This window comes from Lepidochelys kempii, chromosome 4 (assembly GCF_965140265.1).
Source record: "Lepidochelys kempii isolate rLepKem1 chromosome 4, rLepKem1.hap2, whole genome shotgun sequence".
Lineage (NCBI taxonomy): Eukaryota > Metazoa > Chordata > Testudines > Cheloniidae > Lepidochelys > Lepidochelys kempii.
In genome coordinates, this window is record NC_133259.1 from 106,624,945 (window position 1) to 106,639,518 (window position 14,574).

At 40.0% G+C, this 14,574-nt stretch overlaps 1 protein-coding gene across 2 annotated transcripts in view; it reads left to right on the plus strand.

Moving 5' to 3' along the window:
* PPARGC1A (PPARG coactivator 1 alpha) overlaps positions 1-14,574 on the plus strand; it is a 491,326-nt gene that overhangs the window by 447,658 nt on the left and 29,094 nt on the right. For both annotated transcript variants that reach the window (XM_073342370.1, XM_073342371.1), the window contains exons 3-7: positions 6,239-6,433; positions 7,826-7,948; positions 8,820-9,024; positions 13,332-13,377; positions 13,486-13,559. In XM_073342370.1, the coding sequence (XP_073198471.1) occupies positions 6,239-6,433; positions 7,826-7,948; positions 8,820-9,024; positions 13,332-13,377; positions 13,486-13,559 (643 nt within the window). The remainder of the gene's footprint in view (positions 1-6,238; positions 6,434-7,825; positions 7,949-8,819; positions 9,025-13,331; positions 13,378-13,485; positions 13,560-14,574) is intronic.

Sequence of the window (14,574 nt, forward strand, 5' to 3'; positions counted from 1 at the left end):
CTTTGCCTGATTCAGAGCAAGGACTTGAACCCAGCTCTTTCATCTCCCCAGTGAGTGCCCTAACTACCAGGCTATAGGGTATCCTGAGGTGCATTTCTCTCAATCTCTTCTATTAAAGCCATCCCACTTTGTATGACATATGTCAATCTTCATTGGACCAGAGAGCGTGAGAGTGATTTTACTAGCTGGTGATTCAGGTGCCCAGCTGAGAGGTGGGAGACCTGGGTTCAGGTAACTGCTATTCTCAGGCGGATTGGGGATTTGAACCCAGGTCTCCTGCATCTTGGGTGAGCACATCACCATCTTCCCTTGGTGCGTGTTTGTTGCAAGGAAGTGCTGACCTGGTTTAGGTAACAAACGTCAGGAGATGGGTGACAGCTGTGAATCCTAAGTAAGGGAGGTGCCTCCCTCCAGTTAGGCACCTGACTCCCTTGGAAGGGCAGGACATAGGCCACACCCCAATCCTCGGTATTTGCTAATGGCTACTTGAGGCAGCTCCCCGAGCCCCCTCTCAATTTGCTGGCTTTGGGGAATCCAACCCTTAGGTGCCTGACTATTCTCATGTGTTGGATGAAGAGCTTGGTTGCCTAGCTGAGGGCTGTGATTCCCCCTGGGTGGTAGGGCACCTAAGTGTTAGACGCTGTAATGCTGAGTGTAACTCCCCTTTGTGGCCTTGGGTGGTGTGTGAGAAAGCTCCAAAGGCATCTTACTACAGGCAGGCCCAATGCCTCCAGAAAGCCAGTGGGAGTAAGGCTGTTGAACGAGTACTAGAATAGGCGTGGCAGATACTCCCCATCCTGTATATAAGAGAGGCTGTATGGGCTGTTTCAGGCTGCCTGACCAGGAAGTGTCTAGTGCCACTGTCAACACTAGATTCAGACAGTACTTTTTCTTCGGTGAATGCAAGGAGTCGGATTGTGCCTGTCTCCTTCATAAAGAGGGGAAGGCCTCTTGCTTCCCTGCCATACGAAAGCACACCTGCACAAAGACAAGGGTAATTAAGCCCTAAATTTCTTCTACATACAAAGGAACCTGGCTGAAATCTTCTCCTAGTGGGACTCCATTTTGTTTTTAAAGATAATTGATAGCTCTGAACTTATGCATTTCAATTATAAGAATGTCTTTTGGGGACTAGAGTAACAGACGCGTTGGAAACTTGCTAATGCTAGGGCATCATGTGGATTTTTTACTGTAAATCACTGAAAAAAGTTTATGTTCATAAAATAAAACAATCCAAATGTAAAATAAAAATAAACCCCCTTTCTGAACAGATGCTATCAGGGATTGATAAATGAAGACAGTGTTGTTTACCTCTAGTTACTGATTCTATTCTGGCCTAGGGCATAAGGATTCTTGGGGCTGAGAAATCTGGGTTGTGCTCCATCCCTTTCAATTGACTCCTGTGGTGTCCAGAGACAAATCAGAAAACCTGTTTGGGCCTCAGTTTTCATATATGCAAGTGAGGGCAATAATACCCTCCTCACAAGGCAGTTGTGAAGATTAAGGGTAAATTTTCCAAAAACACCTCTTAGGCGCCAAAATCCCATTGAAAGTCATTAATGTGTGTTTTGGAAAATTTTGCCCTCATACCTTAATATGTGTAGAGCATTGTGAGATTCTCAGCGGGCAGGTGCTATAAAAAACATTTAATTATTAGATTATTATTTAGTAATTGTGCTACTGGACTTCTAATCTCTCAGGCCACTAAACAACTGTAAGAAATGAGTTGATGTGTTGAAATGACCGTTCCCAGCGGCTCTAGGTTTGCTGCTATCTGATGCAAACTATTCTTACCAGCCTCCTTTACCCACACAAATAGTTATCTTACATTTCCCTGCCCCAAGTTTCCCCCTACTTTATTCTGCCTGGCTGGTGGAGCTGGCTCTCCTGGTGATTAGGAGTTTATTCTACAACACATTTGTTACTTGTTGGCAGTCTCATTATAGAGGCCACAGACTCAGTGAGATAGGCACCTGAGCTCTCCCTTTATTCCTGGAGATGGCTCCTCCAGGAGAGATACCTAGGTGGTGTGGTGCAGTTGCACTTTCTTCTTCCTGAAAAGAGGATCCCAGTCTCCACGGATGTCATCAGCAGTGATATCATCAGACTGCATTTAAAAACGGCTGCCATCGCCATCAACCCCACATCACAAGTCCCTAAACATACAGGACATAAACTAGTCCCAGCTAGTGTAAATCGGTATCACTCTATTGTAGTTGGTAACGCTATGCAGTTTTACACCGCATGTGGATCTAGCCCATTATTTTAAAGAATTTTTTTCCAGTGCTAGTAGTAACTCCACCACATTGTCCTTTGGTTCTTTTTCTATCATGGTATGTGAAGCTTGATCTTACTGTAGTCAATAATAATCATACCTACCTCTTGCATAGCACTTCTCATTCATACACATCAAAGTGCTCTGACCTCAGATACTAAAATCAGCTAGTGAATGATTACGGTGCCCCAAAGTTTCCTCCAGACTGATCATTTGGATGATGAGAAGGGGCTTCTTTTTTGCCTACCTAGAGTCCTATTGAAAGATTAAGGGCTTAATTTGACATTAATCCACAGCCATGAGTTGGGAGCAGTGAGGAGTTGCTGTGCCCCAGCAGACAGTCCCGGAGTCAACTGGTGTAAATTGTTGTAATGTAGCTATTGGGTGCAGCATGCACATATCTTTGTGGCTAAAAACCTCTGCTCCCAAGGTGCCTCTTTCCATTGGAAGCATTGACAAAGGACAGTCCTTAACCTCAGAGGTGTTCAAGGACTGCCGCTGTGAGTCGCTGTTACACAGGCGGTGTAAGGTGGAGAAGACTCCATGCTTCTTGGCTCCCGCATCGTGTTGCACACCTGTAGGGGCCAGACATGTTCTGGTCCTAATCTGTTTTTAGCAAACGATCTTTTAGCAAAACATCAAGCATGTGTGACAAAGCAGCACATAACTGTCCTGGTAGTAAATGCGTTTAAAAAGTCACAGTAATCGGCAGGATCTAGTCATTGCAATGTGTTTTCACAAAGTCCCTATTTACATATATTTGTAATCCCATACAAGGTATCCTCCCACTTCATCTTCCATACAGACATCCATTCAGGTAATTCTTGGCAGTTATCAGCTTCTTATTTAGATTGAAGCCAGTACAAATTTAGTGTCACTGTGTTTGGAATTTATGGGTTCAATTCACTGAGCTGCTGAGTGCCTCCTATAACCTGCTGAAAATCCTCAGTTCCCACTGACCTCAATGGGAGTTAGGGGTGCTCAGTGCTTTGCAGATGGTACTCAGCAACTCACAGGTTCAGGCTCTGTGAGATTAGAAGGCTGGATGCCAGTACAGAAAATGACCCTCATAAGTGGGAAGGCTAAAATGGTGGAATTTACTGCATTTAGCTGTTGCATAGCTTCTCCCTAGTGCTGTCAACACTAAGACTCAGACTGTGATAGTGAACCAGAGTTGCCACTTTTGTGATTATTACTCAGACGTTCGTCTGCTATACCATCTTACTCTCCCCAACTCCTCCCCTCCCCCAGCACAGTTCCTGCTGTATCTAATAAATATATTTCTATATAAACAGTAATTTAGGACCATTAGGAACAATAGCATAGTTAAAGCTTTTAAAGGTTATCTTGCAATGTCATTTTACTGACTAATGTGTTCCTGCTGCCATGTCGTTTGTGAACAGACATGTGTTAGCCAGCTAGTGTGCTTCATCTGTGGTGACTTTGATTTATTTGCTCTGTAAATTGGGACTGAAGCAATAATGGAAAGTGACATTAATTGTTTAACAGAGTCCTCTTTGTCACATCCTTTGCTTTCTCTAGGGTGTTCGATTGTTGAAACTTGTACAAAACTAATTGAAATTGCTATGATGAGGAGCAGTGTCCACTCAACTTTCTGTTCTTGAATGTCAGTGCACTTGAATGTCTGTTTAAAGCACAAAGGCAAAGCAGCTAACAGCAAATATCAGGGTTTCTCCTGGCATTATATTATTGAAGGAGGCATTCCAGGTCAGCAATAGTAACACTTAGGGCTCTGCTGTGGGTTTGGTAGGCAATGTGCACAGAGAGGAGGTGGAAAGGGCTGGAGGTGCACCATACCAGCAAAATTTCCAGAGGCATTCTCCTTGCAGAGCTAGTGGTCAACCGGGCAGAATACCTCTGGGGTCACTTGGGGCAATGTGCTTAGGAGTGGCTTTTACATCTTCTTTTTGGACTTTAAACGTGTAGTCTATCTCCTACAGAATGTAATATATGTCTGCTATAAATTTCTATTGGTAGATTTAAATATTCAATGAAAAGGATATTATTCTATTAGGTTGCATAGAGTTGTTATGGAAAAAGGCTGCCTTATATACCAGAATTTGGACTTAAATTTTGCTTGTTTATATCAACAATGCAACTAAGACAACCCAAGTTAGAGCAAGATTCTCTTTAAAAAATTGGCTTCCATCTCTTCTCCCCACCCCCTTCACCTCAAAACACAACTCTGATAAACTGGTGAATTATGCTTATAGTTCTTCCCATGATTCTGCTGTTTTGCTTAAGATGTGGTCATTTATGTTGTTATGCTGGGAACCATTAGATGGCACTATTAAACACAGATTTGCAAGTTCTTTTTGTCTGAATGGGAACATTGTTCAGTCTTTGAATAAACACTTGTCTTGTTAGTTTCGTGATATTGTTTCTTTTTGAGGAGCAGCTGCAAGCAATAAGAGAGTTTTCTCACTGCCTTAATCTTTCTAACTAGAGTAGAGTCTTAGATCAGATCTGCTCTCTGAAAACTGGGCATTGGTATTTTGGCTGAGCTTCCTGAAAGAGGGAATTGCCTCAGTGCTGTTTGACCACCTCTGTTCAAGGCCCGGTGCATTTAGTGTGAATAAAAAAGTTACACTAAGAAAATACCCAAACTCCACATCACTGATTTCTCCTCCAACACTTAACTGGCAAGACCCCAGTGTTTGCTAGTAGTTGGCTGAGGGATGACAATATTTTGTTGTTAGATTATTCAATTTACACTCTGTATAGAGAAACTTATTTTTAAGGTCTCATTGGTATTTTTTCTTGCAATCTTTGTCCATTCCTTGATCTTCTAAACTGTGAGAACTTTAAAAAAATGTTTAGTCAAATTTCTCTGACAAGGTGTATGTTGGGGGCCGGTCCAACTTCCATTAATGTCAATGGATAGACTACCAATGACTTTAATGAGATTTGGATCAGGCTCCTGAAGTAAATGGGAGTCTTTTCATTGACTTTAATGGGAGTGAGATCAGAGTCCAAATAATAAATGATTGATATGACAAATCTCCCTAAAATTAATATATAAAGTTTTTATTTGCTGGGAAACCTTGTTTTCCAAATATACTATTCTATAGATAGATAGATAGATAGATAATTGAGAATGTAGTGCATTAAACTATAAGGAATTTAAATGTATTTGATTTGACACAAACAAGTCCTGTTACTGAAATAAGATATCTAATATAAATTCACATTACTGTCACATCTGATGAGGAATTAATCTACTTTTTATAATTGCAGACTGAATTAGATAAACGTATACAATAGTCTCATTGAGCACTCAAACTACATAACTGGGAAGGACAACTTCAAAGGCAACCTGCATAATACAGTTATTTTAAAAGAACCCAAAGAATCTATCAATAATGTGAGCGCTGATTGAGAACAGAAACTTGTGTATTTGTTTTTGGACCAAGATTTTTTTAGGAGGTGAGGGGTGACACAAGATTGCATACATGATCAAGACTTGCCTAATTTCTCAAGGAATACATTTTGGTGTTCTGATTAGCTGTCTTATTCTGTGATTCTTGTAATTTTGTCAGGTCAATTAACTGGAGTTCAGTGCTAGAGAGAGAGAAAGAAAGAGACAGCCGGGGCAGTGCTAGCTTCATTAGATGTCAGTTGCTTAGGTACATTCTGTAATACAATCTGTGCATGATCATTTAACCGTAGTTGTTTACATTGGATTAAAAAAAAATCTAAGGAAGAAAGTAAATTGGAACAATACACTGCAATTGCAAACAGATTTCTCCCGCCAAATGCGGAAATGGATAATTTCATTGCCAAAAATTATATTTTATGAGACTCGATTGCAGGTTGCTATTGCAAAGACAAGTTTTAGACAAAGTTTTTACTTTTTCCTATAGAGATTCACCATTTTATTTCTCCCATCTCTCTTACATCTGTCTCTCTTTCTCTCTCTTTTTTTTTTTTTTTGTCATATAGAAGATAGATGAAGAGAATGAAGCAAACTTGCTAGCAGTTCTCACTGAGACACTGGACAGTATCCCTGTGGATGAGGATGGATTGCCTTCATTTGATGCACTGACAGATGGAGATGTGACGAACGAAAATGATGCTAGCCCTTCACCAATGCCAGACGGCACCCCTCCGACTCAGGAGGCAGAAGAGCCGTCTCTAGTAAGAACCCTTCCTACTGTTTAACAGGAATTGGATGTGCCTCTGGCTACCCGCTGCATGGGTATGATGTAGTCACAGTAAGGTCTGGACTTTTCATTTAGACTGAAACCAAAGGAAAATCAAGTCAAATACTAAAACTTGCCTAGAGGAGAGGGGGGCAAACCCCAGGATAAATGTTAAGAACTTCTATTGAAAAAATGTGTTGAAGAGAGAAGTTTTAATTTGAGATTCTTGTTCTAGAGACTGACACTTTTGGTTATCATTGCATTCACATCAGTAACCGTAATGTTTTTAATTCCCATTTCCTTTCTTTGGGCTCTGTTTGTATGTAGAGACTTCACTTCTGATAATGGGTAAAGAGATCCCCGTTAATGCGGGCTGGATTTGACACTAGCTGACATGCCTTTAACAATGACTTGACCAGTAAGCACTAGCATAGTGCTAATAGGGGTGGGGTGTCAAAGGCAGACTGTCTGCCTTTAGCTTTCTTCCCTTCTGCAAACGGTAGCATCACACCTGCTTCCCAAGCATCCTGCTGTTGTGCAAGTTGCGTAACCTCATGGATAGTCAATTTTTAATCTCTCTCACTCGAAGGGTATGCTGCATTTGGAGGTGTGATGCAGCACAGGTTGCAATCGCCATGCTAGCTATTTAGCTAGTGTAGCTAATAATAGCAGTGAAGTTGCATCAGCTTGGGCTTCAGTGTGAGCGTGCAATGCGAGTATGTTTCTAGGACCCCCAGTGCCCTTGTACAGCCTGAGATGAAGCCCATGCTGCCATGACTTCCTTGCTATTTTTAGCCAGACTAACTAGATTAAAGCAATCGTGGGTATGCCAGCCCATGCTGCAGTCACACCTCCAGTTCAGTGTGGCCATATCCTTATGAACCCAAAGTGAATGGACTTGTAGTGCAAACCCATTACTTTTGCTTTGGGGTCCTGACTCCTGATCTGGCTTTTGTAGAAGTCATTTTATTATTGATTGCTATAGGAGCAGGATCGGGACCTTAATTGTAATAATTCACATGTCTGTTAAGGTGACTTTTCTTCTGGATAGAACGGAAATGTTCTATTTTTGGCATTGATCACTGAGGAGATTCTCTTTTGCCTTGCTTTGCAGAAAACCAAGGCAGTCATTATTTCTTCCTGCACTGCAGTATACTGTAGTACAGGAAAAGGAAATACGACAGCAAGCATCAGAGAAAAATCAACCCTTTTTTGCCCTGGGGATTACAGAGGACTTTGTTCTGTGTTAGTATACTCTGCTTGAAGATATTGATGTAACTAATTTTAAGTAACTGTGCAAAATAAGATAAATTATTTTAATCCTTAGAGATGCATAACTTTTCTCTCCCCAACCCACCTCCCTTCTTCTTCCCTGATGTGTTTGTAGCTTAAGAAGCTCTTGCTGGCTCCAGCCAACATTCAGCTAAATTACAATGAATGCAGTGGTCTCAGCACACAAAACCATGCAAACACTAATCACAGGATCAGAACAAGCCCTGTGGTTGTTAAGGTACAAACTTAATCTTTATAATAAGGCAAAAAAAGTAACAAAGACTTCTGTGCTTTCAGCAACTGAGTAAGCAGTAGATCTATATGTACGGTATTAATCTGCCCAGCATCCTGCAGCTGCTTCAGAAAATGTGAACAGATTATAGATTGTGTTCCAAAAAATCACCTGAGCTCCTTTATGCTGTGAATAGTTTATTTATGCCTTCTCTCTTGGCATTAAGAGGTAGTCCCACCGTCTGTCACTCTTTGCCCACTTTATTGATATACAGAATAGTAGGGGGTGCAATAAAATTTGCTGATGGGCTGATGTTGTTTATGAATGACTCCAAGATGCAGTACTGCCATTTTACCAGCTGTCTAACCTAAGAAAGATTGCACTGGAATCTCGGCAAAAGGTCTGTCTCAGCCATTAATTGGGTAGAATGCTGGCAATGACATAATTCTGTTAGCAGGCTGTATTAAACAATGTTTGTCTTGCCATTCACTGTAACTGAAAACAGAGCATTTAGGGGTACTTAAGAGAGTTGTGAATACTGGGCTCAAGCAAATCAGGAGCAAATTAAGGTTTAAACCAGTTTATTTTTTTGTTCACAGTAAAGGTGCTATAGGGTCTTGTTAGTTACATGTTGCTGAGTAGGAACATTGAAACGTAGGAGAAATGAAATAAAAAGCAGCATAAATGTCATTTAGGAATTTTAAATGTAATTTTCTTTCCTTGTTCTGCAAACAATTATTCACAGCTCATAGATCTAGTACACTTAGACTGAACACTTCATTGAAAATCTCATCTCTTCAGAAAACCTATATCCATTCTGATAAGGTTCAGTTCACTAATTTTAGCTTTTTTTTTTTTATTATGCCTTGTTTTTAAGACCGAGAATTCATGGAGCAATAAACCGAAGAGCATTTGTCAACAGCAAAAGCCACAAAGACGTCCCTGCTCTGAGCTTCTCAAGTATCTGACTACAAATGATGACCCTCCTCAGACCAAGCCAACAGAGAACAGAAACAGCAGCAAAGACAAATGCATCTCCAAAAAGAAGCCCCATCTTCAGTCTCAGGCACATCATTTGCAAGGTAGGCTTGGGACCCAAGAATGCAATTTTGGCAACAGCGTTAATTGCAGGAAGCTGAAATGCAATGACAGTGAAAACACTAACACCCAGTACTTCCTCTATTCTTTGTATTGGTATCCGTGTGCTGTAAATTCAGAAGCTGCTCAGCATAGAGGGAATTAACAGTCAGTACAATGAAGTTAGTTAAATGTAGCCTTTTTAATATAGACAATTTAAATCACAATCCCCTTAGAAAAGGAACCTGAAAATTTTAACCAATTTACAAACAATTAACAGACACTGAACTGTCCGCAGAGGTTTAACCATAGAGTTCTGTATCTCTAAGAAGTACTTATACATCTGAAGAAGCTGGGCAAGCCAGTTCATTAATGCGCTTCTTTCTTTTTGCCAGTGTGAAAATGAAGGCATTGTTAACTTGCCACATGTGCCTTAAGAGACAATAAATAGTGCTCTTGCAGCTACTGAAGAGGCAGTAAATGTGTCATTCCTGTTACAGTGAGAATGCCAGTTTGTATTTTTATTTTGTAAATAGTTGAAGGTTTAGAAACCAGCCTGACCCTTCTCTCTCTCTCTCTTTTTTTCTTAAATTTGTTTATGGCCAAAACTAAACATCTGCGTTGACATTTAGCATCCTCCCATGTACAAAGAGCTTGGCTGGTGTTGTAAGTAGCTTCTGTGGCAGAGATGCAAGAACTTAAAGAAGCTCCCTTGGCAGACATTTTCTACTCTTTTCTCTCTCCCTCCTCCCTTCAGCTAGGATAAAGAAAAACTCTATAGGCTTATGGGCCCAAAGGGAGCTTATTTAAAGTCACTGTTATTTTAAAATACACATACTTATGTACTGGCGGTGCTTCCAAGAGAGCAAGGTTCTGATCTCAGTTACATCTGTGCAAATGCCCTGGCTGGGATGATTTAACTGGGAATTGGTCCTGCTTTGAGCAGGGGGTTGGACTAGATGACCTTCTGGGGTCCCTTCCAACCCTGATATTCTATGATTCTATGATTCTATGAAATCCAGAATAATTTCACTGAAGTGAGTGGCATTTACCCTGGTGTATCTGAGATCGGAATTTGACCCGAAGGTTGCTACTCTGATTTGTTAAAGCAGGAATAGAGTGTCATATAAACATATGCATCTTATTTTTGTTTTGTTTGTCCCCATTTCCCTGCCTGTTACCCCATCCCTCCTCTCAAACTGCATTTTGACCCCTGATTAATACAGCTAGGTTTAAATCTTCCCTCCCCCATCCATTTTAATCTTCTCCCAGCTGTAGATTCTGACCTTTGTAGTGTGGTATTACCCATTTTGGATCAAATTCATGTAAACAAGAGGCTGCTTAATGCCAAGTGACACTCCTTTCTGCTGGTTTTAGCAGACTGCTTCAGAGCAAAACCAGACTGGATTGTTCAGGGATGATATGGGTCTCTCTGCTGAAATTGTGCTGAAACAACTTGATACATTCAGTGTAAAGATGTAAGATAAGTTGGGTTTGGGCTAATGGTGAACAGGAGGATTAATACGTCCCAGTATGTCTGTATCTGTCTCTTGTCTTTTACTTACATTGCAAGCTCTTTGGAGCAGGGACTGCATTTGTACAGCACCTAACACAGTGGGGTCCTGGTCCATGTGTGGGGCTCCTAGGCACTACAGTAATACAAATAATACATAAATAATAGAAAAGTCCCTACAAAGAATTGTACTTACGGGAGTTTAAACAGAATTTGATTGTTGGCTGTGGCTTTAGTAATATTACAATATTGTCAATAGTATTTTCTTGAGTTCCTGCCGTTCAGTCTCCAGCCCCCCGAAAAATGTATTTTTTCATCAAATACTGCTCTAGCACACCAAAGCATCGCAATTGATATCAGTGCATAGGTGCAGCTGAGAGCAAAATTAGGCCCTGAAACAAAAATGGTCAAAACTGGGCAAAGATACGCTCCTAAATCTTTATTCAGGTGCCTAAATGTGAACTTGGAAATGTAATTTTAGGCACTTGTTTTTGGAAGTCTCGTCCCTTATCTTTCAAAACCAAGAACCATATATATTATAAATACAAGAGATGTGTGAAACTTTCAATTTGAGCAACAAATGCACTTGAAATCAGCCTTCCAAATTCAACCCACATTCCCAATCAGCAGTAGTTTGCTTAAACATTTAATCAAAGCTGGATAATGCTTTTTTTGCTCCATCCGTAAATATGAGCTTGCTATTCTGTTGACTGGGAAAGCTCACTCAGGGTGAGTCAAATGGCATTTTCCTTTAGGGTCACTATCTCAAATTCACATGAATGTCCACAAATCCATTGAGGCTGAGCTTGTCTGTGGTCTTGCAATGAGATTTGCCCATGAGGAAACTGGGTTCTTTTGAAACTGAACATTTTTAATCTACAGGAGGAAGCATGCCCATGTGAATTTTTATTTGAATTAAAATAGAATAGAAATTGGAAGTTCTAATAAACAGCTAGTAAGAAAATTGGCATTGTATTGAGTAAATATTTCCTCAAAATTGTGTGTGAGGATGTTTCTTCATAGCTGTTGTACTCAGATTCAAGTTCAGTAGCACACAAAACCACTAATTGGTGTAGTGGTTTATAGCTTGCTACGTGAGTTTAGGGCTGTTTGAGAATTAGCCACTATCTGCTTAAATCTGGGGTCAAATCACAGGTCTGAGAGCTAGCATCTGAGTTCAGTTCTCAGCTGTGTCCCAGATTTCCATGTCACTGTGCCTCAGTTTCCCAGTCTGTAAAAAATGTGTTATTTTATACTTCTCTTTGCTGTTGTGAAACTCTGGGGGAGATTTTTCAAAAGCACAAACAGTGATTAAGCACGTACTCTCCATTGAAAGTATCAGTCATCTGTAGAGCACCACATAGATTTTACTCCATAAGGGTGGATATGCTTCCACAAACTTTGTTTCTGCTCATTGCCACTATGGTTGAAAATATCTTGATGCTTTTTAGCCACTTAAACCTGTAGATAGCCATTGGAGACTTTGGCAAGTCTTAATGAACACAAACATTTGTCTAGTAAAATAGGTATGTGCCTAGCTAACATGTCTAGAAAACACCTATTCATCTCATGGTAACTCACTAGTTAGTATATGGCAGCAGCCATACTGGATCAGACAAGGGAGCTGTCAATTTCCTATCTCAGGCTGTGGCCAGTTCCTGATGCTTCTGAGGAAGGTGAACAGACATGCTTAATTTTCCTTCTTGAATTTTCATAGAAGGAAAAGAATGCCTGGCTCATGAGGATTGGTGTAGACTTTTTAAAAAATGAATGATCTCATTGGGAATACTCTAGAGTTTACAAAAATAATTAATTTGCATGTAAAATCCTTTGATGTCAGTAGGAATTCCACACCAGGAATGAATGCAGATTATGCAAGAGTCAAACTCTGGACAAGAGATCTGCAGTACAGGAGTGCTAGAGAGGAAAACGTTGTCTTAAATAATTAATTTGCAGAAGAGACCCCCCCCCCACCCCGTAGCTGTTCTTGATACAACACACACTGCCTTTAAAATTAAATCCAACTCCTGCAAACTAAAATTTGCAAGTAGTACTGTTTTTAATTTTTAATCACTTTATTAGCAATTAAAGAAAGCTTAATTGGTTGAAAATATCTTAGTCCTTGGTTTGCTTTGTAAAAAAGGCAGATCTGAACAAATGGAAACTACAAAAGAGTTGTATTTTGTAACTAAAATTTTCTGTACACTTATGTTAGTTTAAACCATCTGTGACTATATCTGTGGCATGCCATAGTTTGCAGAATAACTTACAAAAATTTGGATTATAGCTGATTCAGTGTTGGCCTCACAGAAACAACCTATTCTCAACCTTGTATATAAAACTGTATGCTGTAGAAATAAAATCAACTGAATATTCATAATGTCCTGGTGCTTTGTAGTTATTCTGCTGCTCTCATTTCCAAATAAAAGGTGAACTGTAGCTTAAATTAAATCTAAGAGAGACAACATTTTCACAGCATTTCTGTAAATTTCTCCATTGACTGTTAACATGTACCACTCTATTTTCTGAAAAGTTCTTTGCATTTGGGCTTTATACCATACTTCAAAGACTCAGTAATTGATGTAAATCAGTGTTGGAATTTAGGTGCCAGTAATAAGGGGTCAGACTGGATCTCGTTTTTATTTAGCCATCAGATAAACTGAGGTGCCTTCTTGAACTACTGGAGTTTAGCCCTAATGGACTCAGGTAGAATTCCTGCATGGATATAAACAATATACAAATATAAACTTCTGAGTCTTCACAATATTTCATAATCAGTTTCTTTTTTTCCTTCTTCAGCCAAACCAACAAGTTTATCACTTCCTTTGACACCTGAGTCACCAAAGTAAGTATTAAGAAATGTAAAAGTTTACAAAAGGGAGGGGGCTTTAATACATTTTGGCTACAGCAACTCAATTTCAGCTTGTTTTTATAAATGTGCCCTGTCTTCCAGTGATCCCAAGGGTTCCCCATTTGAGAACAAGACTATTGAACAAACCTTAAGTGTGGAACTCTCTGGAACTGCAGGTGAGAGATGTGGAATGTGAACATTTTTTTTCTGTAAGCCTGACTTTTTTTCTTTGGTAAGAAATGTATCGTGGGATGCTAAGGAGGTCTTCAAGGGATTAATTTTAATGGTTTAGCGTTGACTCTTTACCTAGTTGCCTCACATGAGGTAGGTTTAAAACTGACTTCAAACCTACAAGTGGAGCACGGTTTCAGGAAAAATGTGAATGAAAGCATTTGTCTGGAATGTTTCCCCATTCCCTCAGAGATTTGTGTAGTGCCGAGCATTGTTTTTCAAATACAGATCCCCCAGCACAGAATACAGAGGTTGCAGATGGAAAAGTTGTATCATTGAGTCAGTCTGATGCTAATGTAAGGCTGTTCCTCACCGCACATTTTGGTCAGTTCTAGATTTAAATGCTACAAAAGACAGAGTTTCTTCCTCTTTCATTGGGAGACTATGCCACAGCCTAAACAGAATGGTTTTCTGATATTCATCTTAATCTTTCCTTTTCTTAATTTCATCCCATTAACCCTCTTGATACCTCCTTTGAGCAATCTCAATCATTCCTCTCCTTGCTCTCTGGTGTTTTCATCCTTCAGATATTTGTAGACTTTCATCTTGTTCCCTTTTAGTTGACATTTCACCAGGCTATACATGTTTAACTCATTTGCTTTTGCCCACAAAAGTCAGTTACTCCAGATCTCAGATTATTTCTGTTGCTTTCCTCTGAATGCCCTCCAGTTTGTCTGTATTATCATGGGAATGAGGTGCCCAGAACTGAGCACAAGATCATGGGTATAGTTGCACCAGCGTTGTTTAGAGAGACTATTGCCTCCCTGCACAGCACAATACTAAAAGACAGTGTAGTAGAGATGTGTTTCATTCATGAACATGTACAAGGGCGGATGCTGAGATATAAATTACTTAAACTGTAGCAGTGTTCTATGAAGGTCAGATCTACAGCTGGTGTAAATCAGCCTAGCTCCATTGATGTCAAAGGCTGATTTCTGCAAGTTGAGGATCTGGCTCTAA